Source organism: Aquila chrysaetos, chromosome 17 (genome assembly GCF_900496995.4).
Source record: "Aquila chrysaetos chrysaetos chromosome 17, bAquChr1.4, whole genome shotgun sequence".
NCBI lineage: Eukaryota > Metazoa > Chordata > Aves > Accipitriformes > Accipitridae > Aquila > Aquila chrysaetos.
In genome coordinates this window covers 26,767,256-26,784,168 of record NC_044020.1, presented here as the reverse complement: position 1 = coordinate 26,784,168, position 16,913 = coordinate 26,767,256, and the positions used below count along the sequence as shown (strand labels likewise).

Here is a 16,913-nt window from a genome sequence, read left to right as displayed (position 1 = left end):
GCGTGGGGTTGAGCCTTAAATATGGAAATGTGTTTCCTTATTCTTCTTTTGAGGGAGAAGTGCTGGTGTTTGAGTGGCATAAATTATCTAGTTTCTAGTGGTCTTTGTGACAGCACATCTGTTCCATTTGTTATTAAATAGCTCTATACTTGTAATTGTTTTTTAAATAGTTTCGATAGGGTGCTTATATTCTTGTGAAAAGACAAAAAAATACTTCTGCTCCTAAAATATGTTCTGGTCCCAAACAGTTCCTCATGAGGCATATTGCTTTTTTAGCATCTAAAAAGGCTGGTGATACGGCTTTGAAAGATTAGCTGTCTAAATTTTCTTTTTTTTTCTTCAAAATTTGGATGATTTGGTACATTTGTTTGTTAAACTACAGTAAAAATAGCTATTTTGTTTTTACTAAATATTTTTAATAGAGTGGCATTATTGTAGGATAATGAAAAATGCTTTTGGTTTTGAGATAGGAAGAGAAGTTTGCTGATCAAATAGAGAATTGCTGTGTCGTTTTTCTTCTTTAAAACATTTGGGGGGGTTTCCTCATTTTCTGTGACTGAGGACACTGTTCTCTAAAGTTGCTAATGGGATCAGATCAACTTAATATGGAGCATGACATTTGATGATAACGTTGATTGCTTACACCCGGCTTTGGAGCAAGCTTAGTGGTCATTTGGAATATACTGAGCGCAAATGTAGCTTATACCATTTCATCTTGGCTGCTTCTCAAGTTCAATTTGGTACAATGCAGCCGTTGTGCTATTGTAAAGTCTTTGAACTGAACATCTCCTCCTGTATTTATCTACTATGTAAGCACTTGATTTTTTTAGGATTTTAGCCAAACAATTTTTAAAAAGTCAGGAAAATTGGCATATTTAACACTGTTCATTTGTTACTGTGTTACGCTTGCATAACAACTTTAATTTTCACCATTTCCTTCACTAAATTACAGTGGTCCTCAGTTTATCCCAGTGGTTCTGCTGTTGGCCCCCAAAGAGAGTTTAAATCTCCTACCAAAGCCTTTTGTGTGCATCTGAAATGCCATATTCAGTCAGAAACCCAAAACTGAATGTCTTTTTTTTTATTTCAGAGTTGTGGATGGTCTTACTTTTCCTCTTCTCCCCTGCCTCAAATGAAAAACAGGAGAGCTGAGGGCTAAAGATACTAGATTTAATTTGCTGAGTCCTTGCTTAACTACCACCAAGATTTCTGGGCATGGTAGCAAGAGTTGAAAGTGCTTTACTCCACTACTAATTCTTCTGTTACCTTTTGGTGGTGCTCTTGTAAAATATGCTAGGGCTCTATTTATGATACAGTGATGGAGGAAGCAGATAAGGTAAAACAGAAACTTAGATACAGAAGCAGAAATTTCTGAGGTGTTACATCACCTCATGAAATTAAAAGGGTAAGAAGCACATACTGAAGTCTATGCTTCTTTGTAAGCAGAAAGTTTATTCAGAAATACTGCAAGCTCCTCAGGCAGTAGAGGTCTAGTCCACAGAACGTGGAAGATGTGTGTGAATAAATACAAGAGTGTAGACCCAAGTAATGACTAAAATGCAGGTCTTCCACTTTGCAATAGTCATCGCTAATGTGCACCTAGTAGCATTAGATCTTTTTGTGATAATTATTGATTGGTTTTTAAGTACAAGGCAAATAGTCAAGAAGATTTCCTCAAAGTAATGTTAGTCATGAAAATTAAGATTTAAATTCGTAGTCCCAACTGCAGAATTGAAAAATCAGGCTTCAGTTTGTCAACTTAAATGCACTTTTACTGTATTTTAGTTGTCAGCTGAAATTTGTACATTATGAGGCTAAGTATTATGTTCTGTACAACTCTGATTATTATGCTTTTTTCTTTTGCAGCCCCAGATAAAAAGCCTTTGCTTCTACTCAAATCCTTGAAAAATAAAGTCAGTTGTTACCATTCTGAAGGCTTAACTGTGGATGGCTTGTATGCCATGAATTGTTGGTTCAGGAACTGTAGAAATGTTCCCCTTGACTGCCCTGCTGATGGCTTGATTCAGTTGTTACGGCTGAGTCTGCACTGCTCAGTTGGAATACATTTGTGCTGTTGACTTTGGGGAAGTCTGTAGGTTCAAATTTGTGTTGAGAAACTCTTGAGTCAATGCTACACTGCTCAGAATGCCAATTTTAAGTTGATGATTTCCTATGCCTGTGCTATTTTTTTTTTTTTTGCTTGAATGTGTGTACAAATATCGGCAAAAAAAAAAAAAACCAGCACAAAATAGCTTTTCGTCTCCCTCCCCTTCTTAAAAATGTCTAGTTTACAGTAACTGAACCAGATGCTGGCAAAGTCCACAGTTACCGTTAGAAACATTAGAGCTATTAATCTTTTGGACCTCTTGTTCTCCTGTTTCCCCAGTTGTCATGGAGCATTTGTCCCAAAAATACTTCGTTGCAACTGGAAGGCTTCTATGTGATCTTCCTGTTAGCTATGTGGTGGATTACAGATACACAAAATAAAAGGCTGTCAGCAAAGTAAAAAGTAGGGCGGAGGTGGAGGGAATATTGAAATTGCTTGGCTTTCATAATATTTTAGCTATTCTTTCTCAGTAGCTTCATCAGCTCAGAGGAGATGCTCTGAGATTTGACTTAGAATTATTTTATATTTAATAGGTAGACATGCCGCTTTAAAAATGCGTAGCTTAGTATGCATATATCTTTGCAGCATATATAACACTGTCAGTACTCCTAGGAATGTAATTTGAGGAGAAAAATATTTTTACCTACTTTGTTTTTTCCCCATAATGCTGAGAGTACATGTCTGGGTTGAAATTAAATGACTAGCATCTGCTATTGACTGCTGTGAATGGTGCTTGGGAAAGTGATCAGTGTCAATAACAGCATTAGCGCAAGGGTAGACTGACCATACCTACCTGCCTTGTAGAGCAAGGAGTTAGATTTGGTTATCAGCTTAGATTCCTATTAACGAGGATATTTTTTGTAAGCTGAGAACAGTATTTTGCTGCCTTGCATCTGACAAAGAAGTTTCCATTTGCTTTGATGCTTTGTTAGAATTTTTTTAAAAGATAAATTATTTGGGCACTTTTTTGTCTGCTTGGTGGGCTTAAAAACAGTGTCATGACGAGTAGCATAATAGTTTTCAAGCTTGAACTTTGGCCTTTTGCTGAGATGCATGAACAATTCAGTGAGTGTTTTATTATTTGAATTGTGGTGTGCCTTTTGTATAACTGGCAAAAGACTCTAACCAACTTCAAGCATTTGAGTAAAAGTGTGCTGAATTGATGGGAAATGGCCATTGCTGTGTTCGGAAAAGTACTGCAGAACAATGCACAATTATTTTGTGACAATTTGTATTTATTAGCAAATAGGGCCAGAAGCATGTCACACAGTCATCTACAAGTAAAAATCTGTACAAAACCAGCACCATTTGGAGTAAATGTAGATGTTGTTTTTGTAGCACCAGTAACACTTTTTTTTTTCTTTAGGTTCTTGATTGTTACAGACCATTTGCTGAAATGTCCAGAGTTGGTAAAAGCCCTCTATGCCAAACTGAGCAATCAAGAAAGGTAACCCCAAAACCCAATGTGGCTTTTAGTATTTAGCATTCCATATAGAGTATCCTGTTCACATGATTGAAAAACTGTGTGGTTTCATAGTTGGCACAAAATCTCTAAATACATGTTTCTATGTCAGTAATGGTTTTAAATTGGTTGGTTAACATTACAGCTTAGCCACAACTGGCAGTGATTTATGTAGGGTTGCAGAATCCAGGTTGGCGCCATTACTTGGTAAAGAAATACTTAAAAAAAAAAAAAAAAAAAAAAAAAAAAAAGACAAGACCATGCCTCTGCCTTTGTGTCTTGATTTCATAAGAGCACCACACCCTGCAGTGTTTTACAGCTGTATTTGAAATGTCCTCAGCTGTTCGTACTCCTGTTGTAATTACAAGAAATTAAAAGGAAGCCTTTATTGAACTTGGAAGTGTGTTTAATACTGGTTAGCAGAACCTAAAAAATGTAGATGTGCAGATGCCCGTGATTACTTAATCTTTTAGTATTTCCACTACTGTAAATATAAAATACTTCAACAAACCTTCACCTTGAAAGAAACTAGCTAGTTTTCGTACAAGTGTTTGAATAAATGTATGCTGAATTGATGGGAAATGGCCATTCCTAGAATTGGGAAAATGCTCATTTACAATTGCTTTAATACAGAATTGGGGAAGATAAAAAATTATTTTGTTAGAATAATCAACTCTAGGAGATCCTGTACTATAATTCTAAAGGTCCTCCAACTGTTTGAAGATCTTGTGATCTTGTTTATGTATTCAACATGGCTACTTTGTTCCCCATTTGCCCAGGGAAACTGCAAGTTCCCCCTACAGTTTTTGCAGGTAAGAGATAAAGCAGGAAACAAAGCAGTCCCTTAATGGTTTTTTTCCTGTGTTTTTTGCTGTGACTAAAGCCGGTGTTATTACCAATGGGGGTACAGATGCTGATCAGAGATTATAAAGAAGCAAAAGGGATGGCAGACAAAGAAAGAGTATATGATAGGTTGAGAACCATACACAAAATAGCATTAATGTATAGGTATGGGATGGAAAACAAGGGATGGGAATGATAAGGAGGGAAATACTGTCTTCTTCCTTTATTCAGGTTGACCAAATGGGAATGAATATGAGCTGTGTGCATACCTGGAGGTAGGGGCTCCTTAACCAGTTAGTGGGAAAGACTGTTCTGAGCGAGCAAGCTAGATTTAATTCTTTTGGGGGATGTCATGAATGGCAATTTGTTTGTATGTTTTCGTAATCCCCTTGAGGACAGCCAGGACTCGGTTAGGGTGTTCAGTTGTACTTACAGCAATAGATGTAATCTGTTTCTAGAAAGGTCTCAGCTGGATTTGTTGTACACAGTATGCTACAGATGGTGATGGACTACCTTGACTGAAAGGCTTTTGGTATAGGCATCATATGGATGATCATGTGCAGGATGGCTAGTCACAGCATATTCACTGAATTTATTATCAATCCCAAGAGTTCTGCAAATCAAGTAAACTCAATTAAGTTTTTTAAAAACATAATCACAGTACAGTTTATTATGAATTTGATACTGCTTAATTTACGTCAAACATGGAAGTGAGTGGTGTAGAAATAGTCCTTTTGCATCTGAGCTATAGAAGAAAATCCTGCCGTGGCATCTTCCTCTCTAACGTTAGCATATTTAAAAATGCATTCTTTTGAGATATATGAGGAGACAAATCCAATTCAGATAAAAACATTTTGACTGTCATTAACTGGAGAAAAAAGTAACCGTATAAACCAAAGCATAGGGAATTCATTGTTTCAAAACGAGACAAGGAGCCTTCACCGCAAGAGTTGCCGCATTGGGTGTCCAGTAAGGCTGACTAAGTCATATAAATGAAGAAAGGACAGATGTGGTATTGAGGTGTCTGGGGAAAGCAGCTTGAGCTCATGAATATATGGTAACTCTCAGTTACAGTATTCTCTATCATGCACATTAAATACGCTTACTTTAAATGTATTTACTGAAACGAAATTAACTATGCTGAGAAAGTTTGCGAATACATACGTTAGTGGTGACTCTTAAAGTTGGCAGTTGCCTTAGATAACCAAAGTATATGCAGTTGCATAACCGCAGTTATTTGCACTATTCACAGTATTCGCAGTATTCAAACTATTTCCTGTAATTGAAATCTAGTGCATTTGTGAAACAGTGGCCATGGTGCGTGCCATGAAGTAGTTCTTGTAGAAGTGGATCTGGAATCTGAATTTTCAATTCAAATAAAATTCCTGACTTCTGGACAACTTTAATTTCCAAGCAAATTGAAGCACTTTGGTTGGTGTTGCATGTCTGAGTTTGCAAATGGCCTGAAATAAATACTGTGATAATATGATCAGCTTTTTTAATGGTATTCTGGCTTTGAAAAGTATATGATGATGTGACAATGCCTGCTGTCTCTCTGCAAGTGATTATTGCAGAAACATATGGCTACCGCATTGAGCCAAAAGATTGTAGAATTTTGAATTCTTTGCCAGATTTGCGATTTCCCTGTACATGTGTGCAAGTATTTGGCAGAAGTATTTAGAAAAAGCCTGCATTGCTTTAATCCAAGTTAGCCTTGAGCATGGACAATATAAGTTAATGCCTTGATAGTCTGAATTACAATGTAAAATCTTCAAAATGAGTACCTCTGTGTTGTCCCTTTTAAGAAGGGGTCTTGCTTTAATTAACAGCAACAAAAATGCAACTGAATAGCAACTGAATAGCTTCAGGTGTTTGTAAGATGCTCAACTACTTCCATCTTTAGTTTTGATTTTTGTGTTGTTTTATGTGAAGTGTTCTCAGTGAATGATGTAGCCTTTGATCGAATTACCAGCTGGGAAATGGGCACTCAAGTAGTGTAAGTGGCACCACTTCTTGCTTATGTTCAGCTACAGGGCTGCTAATGTCAATGTTGTGGTGGGTTTTTGTTCTTGGTAATGCTCACAAATACAGAATAGCTGAAGGTAGCATTGGTTTATAGTCCTTCATGATCTTATCAATTTTCATTCAATAGGATGTTTACACATATTGTTCAAAGATGAAAGAATTGAAAGTTTCAAGGAAGGACCTAACTTGTCTCATAGAACCATTGCTGTCAGTGAAGTATTTCAGGAAAGAGAAGTCCTAGTTGCAGAGAAAAAGTGTCCCAAGTGTCTGGCACTTGCTAAGAGGTTATAAACCAGGCACACTTGATGCAAAAATTGTTTGGCAATAACAATTGATAGAATTATACAATACTATTTTTAGACAGGCCTAGCAAGACTTCACTTTATTTTGTAATAATGAGCTTCCAGATTTAAATTGCACTTCAATTCTGTGGTTTATTTGCAGACTATGGGAGACAGCAAGGGGTTTTACTGATGATTGCATATACTTTACAGTAGTTGTTCTAAGTTCTTGCCAATTTGGTCAACTTCAGGAAGAACTGGTTTAAATTTGGCTAGGGGAAAAAAAACCCAAGAGACTGACAAAAAGTCTTCTTAAGTGGTGCCTAAAGAAAAGGAAGATGACACTGATGGCATGATCATTTCCAAATAGAAGTATAATAATAAATACAATATACAAAATTATATTTTAGATATTGAACAGAGTGTTACAAAAATTCATGATGAGGCATGCTAAAACTGGTACTAACAGTTGTCATATCTGTTGTATTTAGCTATAGGCAAACAAGTAGGAGCAAACTCTGTCATCTGAATGGCTAAACAGTTGTGAGATCATTTAAAAGAAGTGACCAAATTGCATTGTGTGGGAGAACTAACTTGGAAAATTTTGGGTGAGTCTTAGAAGAAAACTGGGAGAAACAATAGAAGAAAGGAATGTAAGGGAACTTGCACCAGAACAAAAAGCGTTGCTCTCAGGAAGTTGTTGGCTGAATGGCAAGACTTGCTTGAAATTCAGGGGAAAGATGGGCATGTCCTGAATGACTGTGCCTGGAAGAAAACTCAGGAAAACAGTTTTGACACGAATGCCTAAAGAGAACAGAAAATTTTAAAAGAAATTATATACAGGTGGAGTTTTAATGTCACTCCTATTTCTCTGGAAGGATTGTGGCTGTCTAAAAGGGCACCCGATCATATTGCAAGGGGAAGAGTAATGCAAAAAATTTCCCTATTGGCAAGAATTTCATCTCACTAATTCAGTTTGTGGAAGTATGTAGTGACCCTCCAACTTCTTTACAGAAGGATTGCTTGCCATTTTTAAACGTGTATTACTTGGATTATTGGTGCAACAATAGCTGACTAGAATTCTGTTACACAGGAGATAATATTTTATCGGAATAATTCCTGTAAGCGTAAAATCTGTGAGCAGCCTGTTTTCTTAGCTAAGCATACGCTTGAAAGGCTCTAAACTTGGTAAAAACTGACACATAAAATCTAGCCCTGTCTTGGGGATGAATGACACGTCTGTGCACTTAACTTGATTTTTGTATAGTACGCCAAATCTGAAAGCCTTCGTTAGTTAGGGATGTTGGGTAACTGGACTCGGGTAGTTTGTAGATGGGCAAGTGTGTGGTAGCCAGCTGTAACCTGCAGAAAAACAGAACGACTGTTCTGTGTCGGTGCTGCGTCACATGCGTAAGCGAAGCCTGTGAGAGAGGTTACCAGTGTTTGACAGCCTTCTGCCTGGAGTCCACCCTTTCCCAAACGTGTTGAGCGCATTTCTGTGCTACCGTGTTGAAAAAGCTTTTTGTCCTCATTCAGATAATTGTTTAATGCAGTTGTATTAATGACATTGAGGCTTGAGTTTAGCAAGAACTGAGTAGCTGTTACGTGATTAATAGGGGTGGGTTCTTGGAGGTTAATAAAGCAGTGACCGTGCTTTTTCCACAGAAAAAGACATTTCTCTTCCCCTTGTGACAACCTGCTTGGTAAATTTAAAAAAAAGAAAAAGCATTTGAACTATTCCACATGTTTAAATGTCAGTCCTTCCATCTGAATTGCAAATATTTTAGTGAAAGAAAACCCTGAGCCTGCTCTTGAATTCATTCAATAAATAGTGCTCTTTCAGGTTGAGAGAATTACAGTGGGACTTCACTAACCCATGTGCTCCTCTGCGCTGGAGTTGAACAGGGAGGCTGTGGGAGGGCCCCTGCCCTGTTGAAGTCCTGCTTCCACAAAATGCTCCCAGATTGCCCTAACAACATGAAGGGATATCAGAAATAAAACAACATTAAAGCTGTTAAAATAAATGACCCAAGTACATTTTATAGAGCAGCTTCGTTATGTGTCCACTTACTTGCTGGTTTAATGCACTGAATAACTCTTACTGGGTGTATGAGTAATTAACTTGGATTTACTGTAGTCCATCTAGTGGCAATTATAAAACAGCTGTAAAGAACCGAGCGTACATACCAATTTTTATTTCTTCTGTTTCTGCTCAGAATTGGTTTGGGGTTGGGGAGAAGAGTTAGCGAAGGACTGCGTGCAAGGCAAGGGCTGTGAAAAGCTGATCTTTTCAAATGGAAGCTGTCAAATAGTCTGGGTTTATTTTGCTGAAATTAACAACAGCTTTTAAGAGCGGTTTTGGTGGAAATTTTAGACATACGGAATATGCACTTACAGTAATGTTATGTTAGGACATAAGAAATTAGAAATTGAAATAGACTTGAGAAAAATATTGACTTGTCTGTCTGGCCAGATTGTATTAATTGAATGAGGAATTAAATTAATGGTGTGCAGAAAAAAACCAGCAAACAGGAACTGATGGCCAGTGTTCATAAAACTTTTTAATTTTTACAAATCAGCTCTGTTACTAGCATGCTAATAGTTTGTATCGTTTTTAACAACTGTATCTGCTTATTCTATTGATAATTCTATATGGCTTAGTGAATTTGAATAACAAGTTGTTTTCTGATTCTAGAGTTACTTTGTTAGAGCTGATAATGGAGAAAGTAAGTGAGAAGAACCCAGTTACCAGTGAAGAAATTAATTTGTTCATGAGACACGCCGACTTCCTTGCAGGCTGTTTCAAAGAGAAATGTGAAGCTGTGCTCAAGTTAACTTCTGCGGCAGATACAGAAGATGAGGTATGACGGATAAAAAGCATTATAGTATAGAATCCCAAGTGGCATTTGTGTACATTCCCAGTTTACTTTGTATTGGGAAAGCAATGACAGAGTTCACAGGAGAATCTGTAAGACAACAGCCCAATTTTGCTTTTAATTTGAGGATGACAAAGAATACGGTACTTTGAGATAGAAATAAATCTACCGCAATTTTTAAATTTTTAGATTTTTAACAATGTTGAAGTTTTCATGTGTTTGGGTGTTTTATTATGTTCTTACTAAGGATCACGTCTATTAATTTATTTGGGTTGTGCATTGTATTTTATTCAAATATGAATCAAAACTTTAAATATTTATTTTATTTATAGGTGGGAAGCAGCATCTCTTCCCCCCCCCCCCCCCCCCCCTTAAAATTGGGGTAAAAATGGAGTAAATGTGTTTTTTTCCTAGCAGTACTAAAGTAAGTAAATCTTGGGGGGGGTTTTTTGTTTTTTAAACTTAAATAACTGATGACAACTTGATAGTTAATACATTATTAAGGTCCCAAATACTAGTTATTTGAAGATGCATTTGGCTACTTGTAAGGCAGGTGTTCCTGATCTGTTTGGGACCTGGAACAGCAAGTTCTGATCGTGGGGAGCTGTGGTGTGTGCGTGATCGGCTCAGTGCAGGGTTGCTGTCTGAAATATATAGCGATCCTCCCTGTAAGCGAGGGCTTTTGTTACTGACTCTTCCCCATTTTCCAGTGATTTGGGGCTCTCTGGTGGACCTTGCATGGCTCTGACAAGGCGGCAGTCCTGGTGCCAGCTAGCGTCCACAGCATCAAGTTGCAGAGCTTGCTGGGCTCTTAATGGCAGACGGCTCCTGTCTCCCGAGCACCCAGACACTTGCCCCAACTCCACTCCACTTGGAAGAAATCTGTTATTGCTTCAGACTTAATGAACTGGTTCTGTTGAGGATGGCCACAATGAAGTCCCTTTGCAAGCTAAATAGGAAGGCTTTTATGGGTCACAGATGGTTTGTGGGTTGCACTTTGGGAACCTCTGATGCAGAGCTGAGTCCTGGATGGCCTTATTTTATTTCCTCCTTATGAAGTATCCAAGAGTTGCTGGCTACTTGCCACACCATATAGTGCAGTAAGGAGGTTTAGGCCATCTAAGGGTAGAGGTCTTTTAAAATAATCTGGCGTTCTATTTTTCCCCTTACTTTCCACAAGCTGCTTGAAGATCTAACACCACCTTTGGGAATACAGGAGGCAACTTGCACCGTAACTTGAAGTGAGCTTATTTGTGCTGGGTTGGGTCATCCTATTGTGAGCGGGCAGTGCCAGGTCATATTGGTCTCAGTTCTCGATCCCTCTCATATAGATAAAGTTTTAATGTTTTCAGCTGATTTAGGGGTGAGGTTTTTGTTTTTGTTTTTAAAGACGAGTAGCCAGAAAAGTAAAAGCCTGAGAAATCTAATATGTTTTAGTCAAACATAGAATTAGTTAATCACTGATTCTCACTGATTAATCATGCTTAGTTTCAGAAGTGTAATTAACATATTTTCTTAATAAGATGTTTTAAAAGATATTTAAAAAAAGTCACATCTAGCTTCTACCTTGCCAAGTGACCACAGTGGCATGTTGAAATTGTGTTACCCAGTGTATGTGTAGTCGGAAGCATTTTATTGTTAAAACAAAATTAACCTGTAAGTTTCATTTGTAGAAACTCTTGAGAATGGCTGTCATAACTAATTTACTATCAAAGTGAAAAAAATATTGATCTTTAAATGCTTTTATAGGATAATGTTACACAGTGTTTTACTTGCTGATTTTTTTTGTTTATTTAAATAGACACAAGAATTTTAAATGTATGTTGAGAGGTATTACGAAAAGATATAAAAAAATCACTTTATGAGGAGATGATAGTTGGATGCATAAAAACAACCACACAGCCATCTCTTCTTATCTGTCCAAGAAGCACAGCTTCCCCCCACCCCAGCTGCTTAGTCTAAGTTATGTTAGAAAACTTAATTGACTTCTGGAAAAGGTTTCAGCTTGGCAGTAAGAGGACATATACTGAGACAATTCCTTCTATCCCCCTGCCCTGCTTCTCTCTCTGTCGCTCTCTTTTTTCCTTCACTCCCCCCCCCCCCCCTTTTTTTTTTTTCTTTATCCTATGTGGTTACTTTCCAAGTATTCTGTGGTTTCAGTTCTTGGAAAAAAACATTTGTTTGCGCCTAGCAGGAGGAGGTCTCTGTCCAGCTTGAAGGTGCTGGGACAGCAGTATTGAGAATATTACTGTATAACTTGCTCTGTTTGACACTGGCTTTTTATCCTTCTCTCACATAAACATGATGTATGATAAGTTGAGTATCACTATTTGGTGGGAAGTGTGGATCATTTAATGAGCACAAAATATAATAGCTTAATAATTGGAGAGCAATGACAAAAAAAGTGTGTATATGCATATTGTGTGTATACTTTTATTCATAACATACGCTTGCCATGGGAAAAGAGAAATTCCAGCTTAAATTCATAAAACTGTTTCTTTTCTTACTAGAAATGATCAAAAATTGCACCAATCTCTCCTGAATTATAAAAATATTTTAGTTTTTGCATAACTGAAAAAAATGCAATTATGCATGTGGAGTCTGTCATTAAAAATACTTTAGGCAACATCTGTGATATTAAACTAAACTCTGCCTGGACTTTTCTGTGGCCTTGAAGCCAAGTGCCTTGGTCAGGCTATGTCTGTACTAGTAAGCTCTCAGCCTCCAAAACTGTGAGGCCACATTTGAAAACTGCCTTTTGGGAACAGTCCTTGAACTGGCCTGACTCCCAAAGTGTTGTCTGGGTGTCCCATCCACTATTTAATTTTTTATATGTACACACTGCCTTTTTTCCCTAACGAACCTCAGGTCTTGTAGCTTCCATCTCAAACCAATGAAAAGCTAATCATATGCTTCTGCAGTGTTTAAACCAATGTTTTAAAATAGCTTTTCCATTACAAGCCTGACTTCAGCATCAGTTTGCTTTCACTAACTTTCAACCATACTTGCAAATAAAACCCTTCCCTGGATTTTAAGTTCTTATTTCATCTTTTTATAAGGAACATCTTTTCTGAGTCTCTCTCGAAATATGTTTATTTAAAAACTCTTCAATTATTTCATTATTTACTTTTCAGATTATATCCATATCAAGATGGCTGTCAGATTTCAGAATATTTTGGGGTTTGAACAGCATCTTGTTGCTGAACTGAAAAAGGAAGTATTCTGCTTTATTGCCTTTCTTTTGTACAGGTGGAGGGTGAAGAAAAAAAAAAAAAAAAAAAAGAAATTGGAAAGTTGGGGAGGGGGGAACCCAGCCAGAGAAGTTTAAACAGTTTTTTGAAAGGATCAAATTTCAAATGTAGCTAAGAATTTGGGGGTTCTTTTGTGCTTTTTAAATAATCTTTTCCTCTTCTCAAATCTAGATGGAACAGTTGCTGAACTGGGCCAGATGGTGGGATAAGAGAAAGGGAGAGATGGTAGTATAAAATCCTGGGAAGAAATCTGTTGAGGACAGTGAAGAAAGGCATTTAAAAGAAAATGGGGAGTGTGCAGGTGTGTGCGTGTGTGTGAAAAAGGATAAGGCTCAGAAAGGAAAAGCCACACCTCATAATATCAGCCCTTGCAGAGCTTGCATTATGTACGTGGGTAACGGGGTACACATAGGCAGCCTGTTGTACCTTATTGGTGTGATTTATAGTTGCCTGTTGAAACTTTTTTGCTTTACAGTTGCCAAGCAGGTAACCTTTTCTTGTGCAAAGGAAAGTGTTAAGTGTATGAGCTGAAGAGCTTTTGGTTAAGCTACTGTCTTGTAACAATGCAAAATGGCTTAAAAATTGTAAGCACCTGCTTACTGTCTCTGAAATACAGTTGGGGTATTCTTACTTTGTGACAGGACAATGACCAGTGTATTCAGAGGCTGGTTTTGTGCTGTTGAAAACAATTTATTGAATAACTTAAGGCAAGACCTGCACCTTCCTACACATACAGCTTTAGGACTTGGACCCTATACCAATTTGTTGCCTGGAAGGAGCATAGAATGGATATAATCGTAGTGCTTAATTACTGAACACTATTATTGATGATTTCAATTATGTTATATTCATTATATGGAAAGTAAATGTCTCTTTGTCCTGGACCTGACAAGGCAGGAATAGTTACTGTGACCTATGTCTGAGTCTTTTCAAGGCTGCTTGCAGTTTACGTACCACACCTTTTGTGGAATCATCTTGCAGTCACAGTCCAGTTCTTGAGCAATATGTGGTGTTCCAAATTATCCCATACGCTCTTAAGGTAGTTTCTGTAAGTGCTGGATTGTCATTATAAGCATGCATCAACATAGTCTGTGAGAAAAAATAGTTCTCTGGCTGAATAAATAAAATGCAAATAAAATTGTGTGTCTCGTACCTAACCAAAATGCTGCATCTATGATCCCAATCCTATTTACCCAAGAATAATGTAAATTCTCGCAGCCAAAGTTCATTTGACCACAGAACTTTACAGAATTCCTGCGGAAAACAAATTGGTGTCTTGCAGGCGGTGTTTGTGTCTTTAAAGTGGGACGCTCCTACTGAATAAACTCAAAGAAAACATTTATACAGAAATAATTTTCTCAGCTAGTAATTTTCTGCATTTCTGCTTTTGGAAGCTACTGTGTTTTTGTTAAAATTTTATCCCTTATGGCTCTGTTTTGGCTTCCCCGTGATTTTTCAGGGCACATATAACACTCTTTGACTGTAGAAAAGAAATTATTGCAGTGTAATACAGTATTGTTATTGTAGAAAGATGTCCTCGTTTTATATAAATTTATTCTTGGTAGTTTAGAAGACCTGCAGAACACCTGAGGTGCTGAGAGTTCCTGTCCTCCGTTTAGATCATCAGTTTTATGTTCTTATGGTATCCTTCATAAGACATTTTTAGAAATGTGATTTTCATTTACAGGAAGCACTGGTTACAATTCGTCTTCTTGACGTTCTTTGTGAAATGACATCAAACAATGGACAGCTAGAACATCTACAGGCCTTGCCTGGTTTGCTTGAAACAGCCATAGGTGAGTGAAAAGCCACGAGGTTTATTAACTGTTGGCTTGCTCCAAATCATGTTGCTCTGTGAATGAAAACATGTTTTTCACAACTGGTGGTAATTATGATTCTGACCTTTTAATAAAGTAAATAAATAGGAGATTGAGTTAATCTACATTTTCAAATATTTGTTTTGTTCCTGGAATTTTTCTGCTTCTCCGCTTGCTCTGTTGGCTCCTATTACCTAACAGAGCCTTGATTCAACTGTCAGCAATGTGCTATTTGTACAGTAGGAGTTGTGCAAAGGACAGCTGCTTCCTATGTTCTTCCACTGGCTGAATGTGTGTGGAAGAATTTCCTCAAGAAGTAGAAAAAGGACTTTTCCATGCCTGTTCCCTTCTGTTTCCCAAATCCCTGAAAACTGAAACTAAGTACAGTTTGAATGTTCTTAACCAAATTCAGTGACTTTTAAAGGTCAGTTTGAAAGAGGCTTTCTTCTGCGAAGAAACCACAAGCAAAAGGCTGTACACAAAATTAAGACAATATGGTCTAGAGAGACCCTATATACTTGGGCAGGAAGGAGAAGGAAGTGTACATATGCACACTGACCTGTGCTTTCCTAAATCTTAGCACTTTCTGAGACTGATGTATGCCACCTTTTTATGAGAAAATTGTAAAAGTTTATGGATTTTAAAGAGAAATATGTGATATTTTGGCTAAAAAGCAAAAGGCTGAAACAGCTGTTAACTATGACTATTTTGAGATGTTTAGAGGGTCCTTGCTGTAAAAAAAACAAACAAAACCAAAAAAAAACCCCAAAGAAACAAACAAATAAAAAAAACCAAAACAACCAAACCTTTATTTTTTGATGACAGGTTCATAGTTTTATTGCTTACAGTAAGATGACTAACAACAAGATCTGTTTTGTGCATGTGTTTGTGTGTTTTGAGGAAACTCAGTCATGCGTTCTATCATCTGAATGCTTCTATAAGTCTTACAACTTAAATGGGGAATTCAAGGAGCTGCGGATCAGTTAAATTCAGAAGCGTATAGGCCAGTCCTCCTTTCTGTAGCTGTGCACAGACTGACTTTTTTCTGCAGCTGTCTCCAGGCTAATGAAATGGGTGCAGGCTAGAACATTGCTACCATGTGCATCCTATGTGTTTCCCACATGCCCTCAGCCAACAGGAATTTATCAACTGGTATAGTTTCTCTTTAAGACTACCTTTTGGCTACAAGACTCCTTTAATCCTGGATTAGCAAAAAGGGTGAAAAACTGTATTGATGTGTTAGATCACCTTCAGTACTTAGTTCTGAAGACCAGAAGAATAAGGCTAGATAGTGCAAAAGATTTCATCTAATAGATCTTTTGATGAAGTAGTTCTTCTCTTCAGTTTATATCATGAGAAATTTCCTATTGGAAATTACTAAAAAATTGATTGAAAGATCTGAAAAAATCTGAATGATCTTTTAAGTATCAACTAAGGAGTGTGTTTTGCTATTTTCAGTAATTGTTGGATTTAGGCATTAATACTGCAGTGTTGTTAATATCTGTAGCACTGTTAACAGCTTGATTGGACAGTGTTTGGGGAATGTCACCAGGGAGGTAAATGGTCGTTTGGATTGAGGGGCATTTTGGAAGAATTGCTCTTTTGGATAATGAGAGAATGGCAGACTCAGGTGTTTTAGTTGAGAGCATGGGTGACATCGTGGGAGCAGTTGCTGTGTTGTGTTGATGTGCAGTGTTTGAGAGGAGCACTGTTCTCTCTGGGTTGGTATCATGGATGGAAGATGGGTGCTTTTCTTCCTTTTCCTGTACTTCTCTTTCCAGGTGGGTGCACTGCTCATTGCATTTTTCTCTGCACTGTAATAAAATTTAAAGAGTTTCATTTACTTGGGGGGTTGGAGGGTAGTAGTGTTATTTTTTTGTTCATAATCTTTTCTTTCAGTGGTCCCTCTTAAGGGCAGGCAGAAGGTTTGGGAAGACCATGGAATTCCCTCTTATGTGTTTGTGGGCAGGGAAATACTAAGACTTTAAGGCAGGGAAGCACATAAAGTGGAATGCTATGAGAAGGATGTGACACTGCTGTTTTTTATGAATTTACAAAAGCAAAAAAATTTCTATGAAAGAAGATGGTGTTAAAAGCTATTTTATTATGACATTTTTTAGGGGCAATCAGGAGATTGGTTTTTCCTAGTTCAAAATATGAACAAATATAAGTGGTAGCTGTCATACAGGAAGCCTCTAGGCGCTATTATCGTTTCATATTTTAAAAAAACTCCAAAAAATATAGTTACCTC

At 37.4% G+C, this 16,913-nt stretch overlaps 1 protein-coding gene across 5 annotated transcripts in view; it reads left to right on the top strand.

The window, feature by feature from the left end:
* The window catches only part of ATXN10 (ataxin 10), a 106,422-nt gene that overhangs the window by 39,319 nt on the left and 50,190 nt on the right, over nucleotides 1–16,913 (top strand). For 4 of the 5 annotated variants that reach the window (XM_030040974.2, XM_030040978.2, XM_030040979.2 and 1 more), the window contains 3 exons: nucleotides 3,474–3,554; nucleotides 9,414–9,579; nucleotides 14,533–14,641. In XM_030040974.2, the coding sequence (XP_029896834.1) occupies nucleotides 3,474–3,554; nucleotides 9,414–9,579; nucleotides 14,533–14,641 (356 nt within the window). The remainder of the gene's footprint in view (nucleotides 1–3,473; nucleotides 3,555–9,413; nucleotides 9,580–14,532; nucleotides 14,642–16,913) is intronic. The other variant, XM_030040976.2, reaches the window with a different exon arrangement.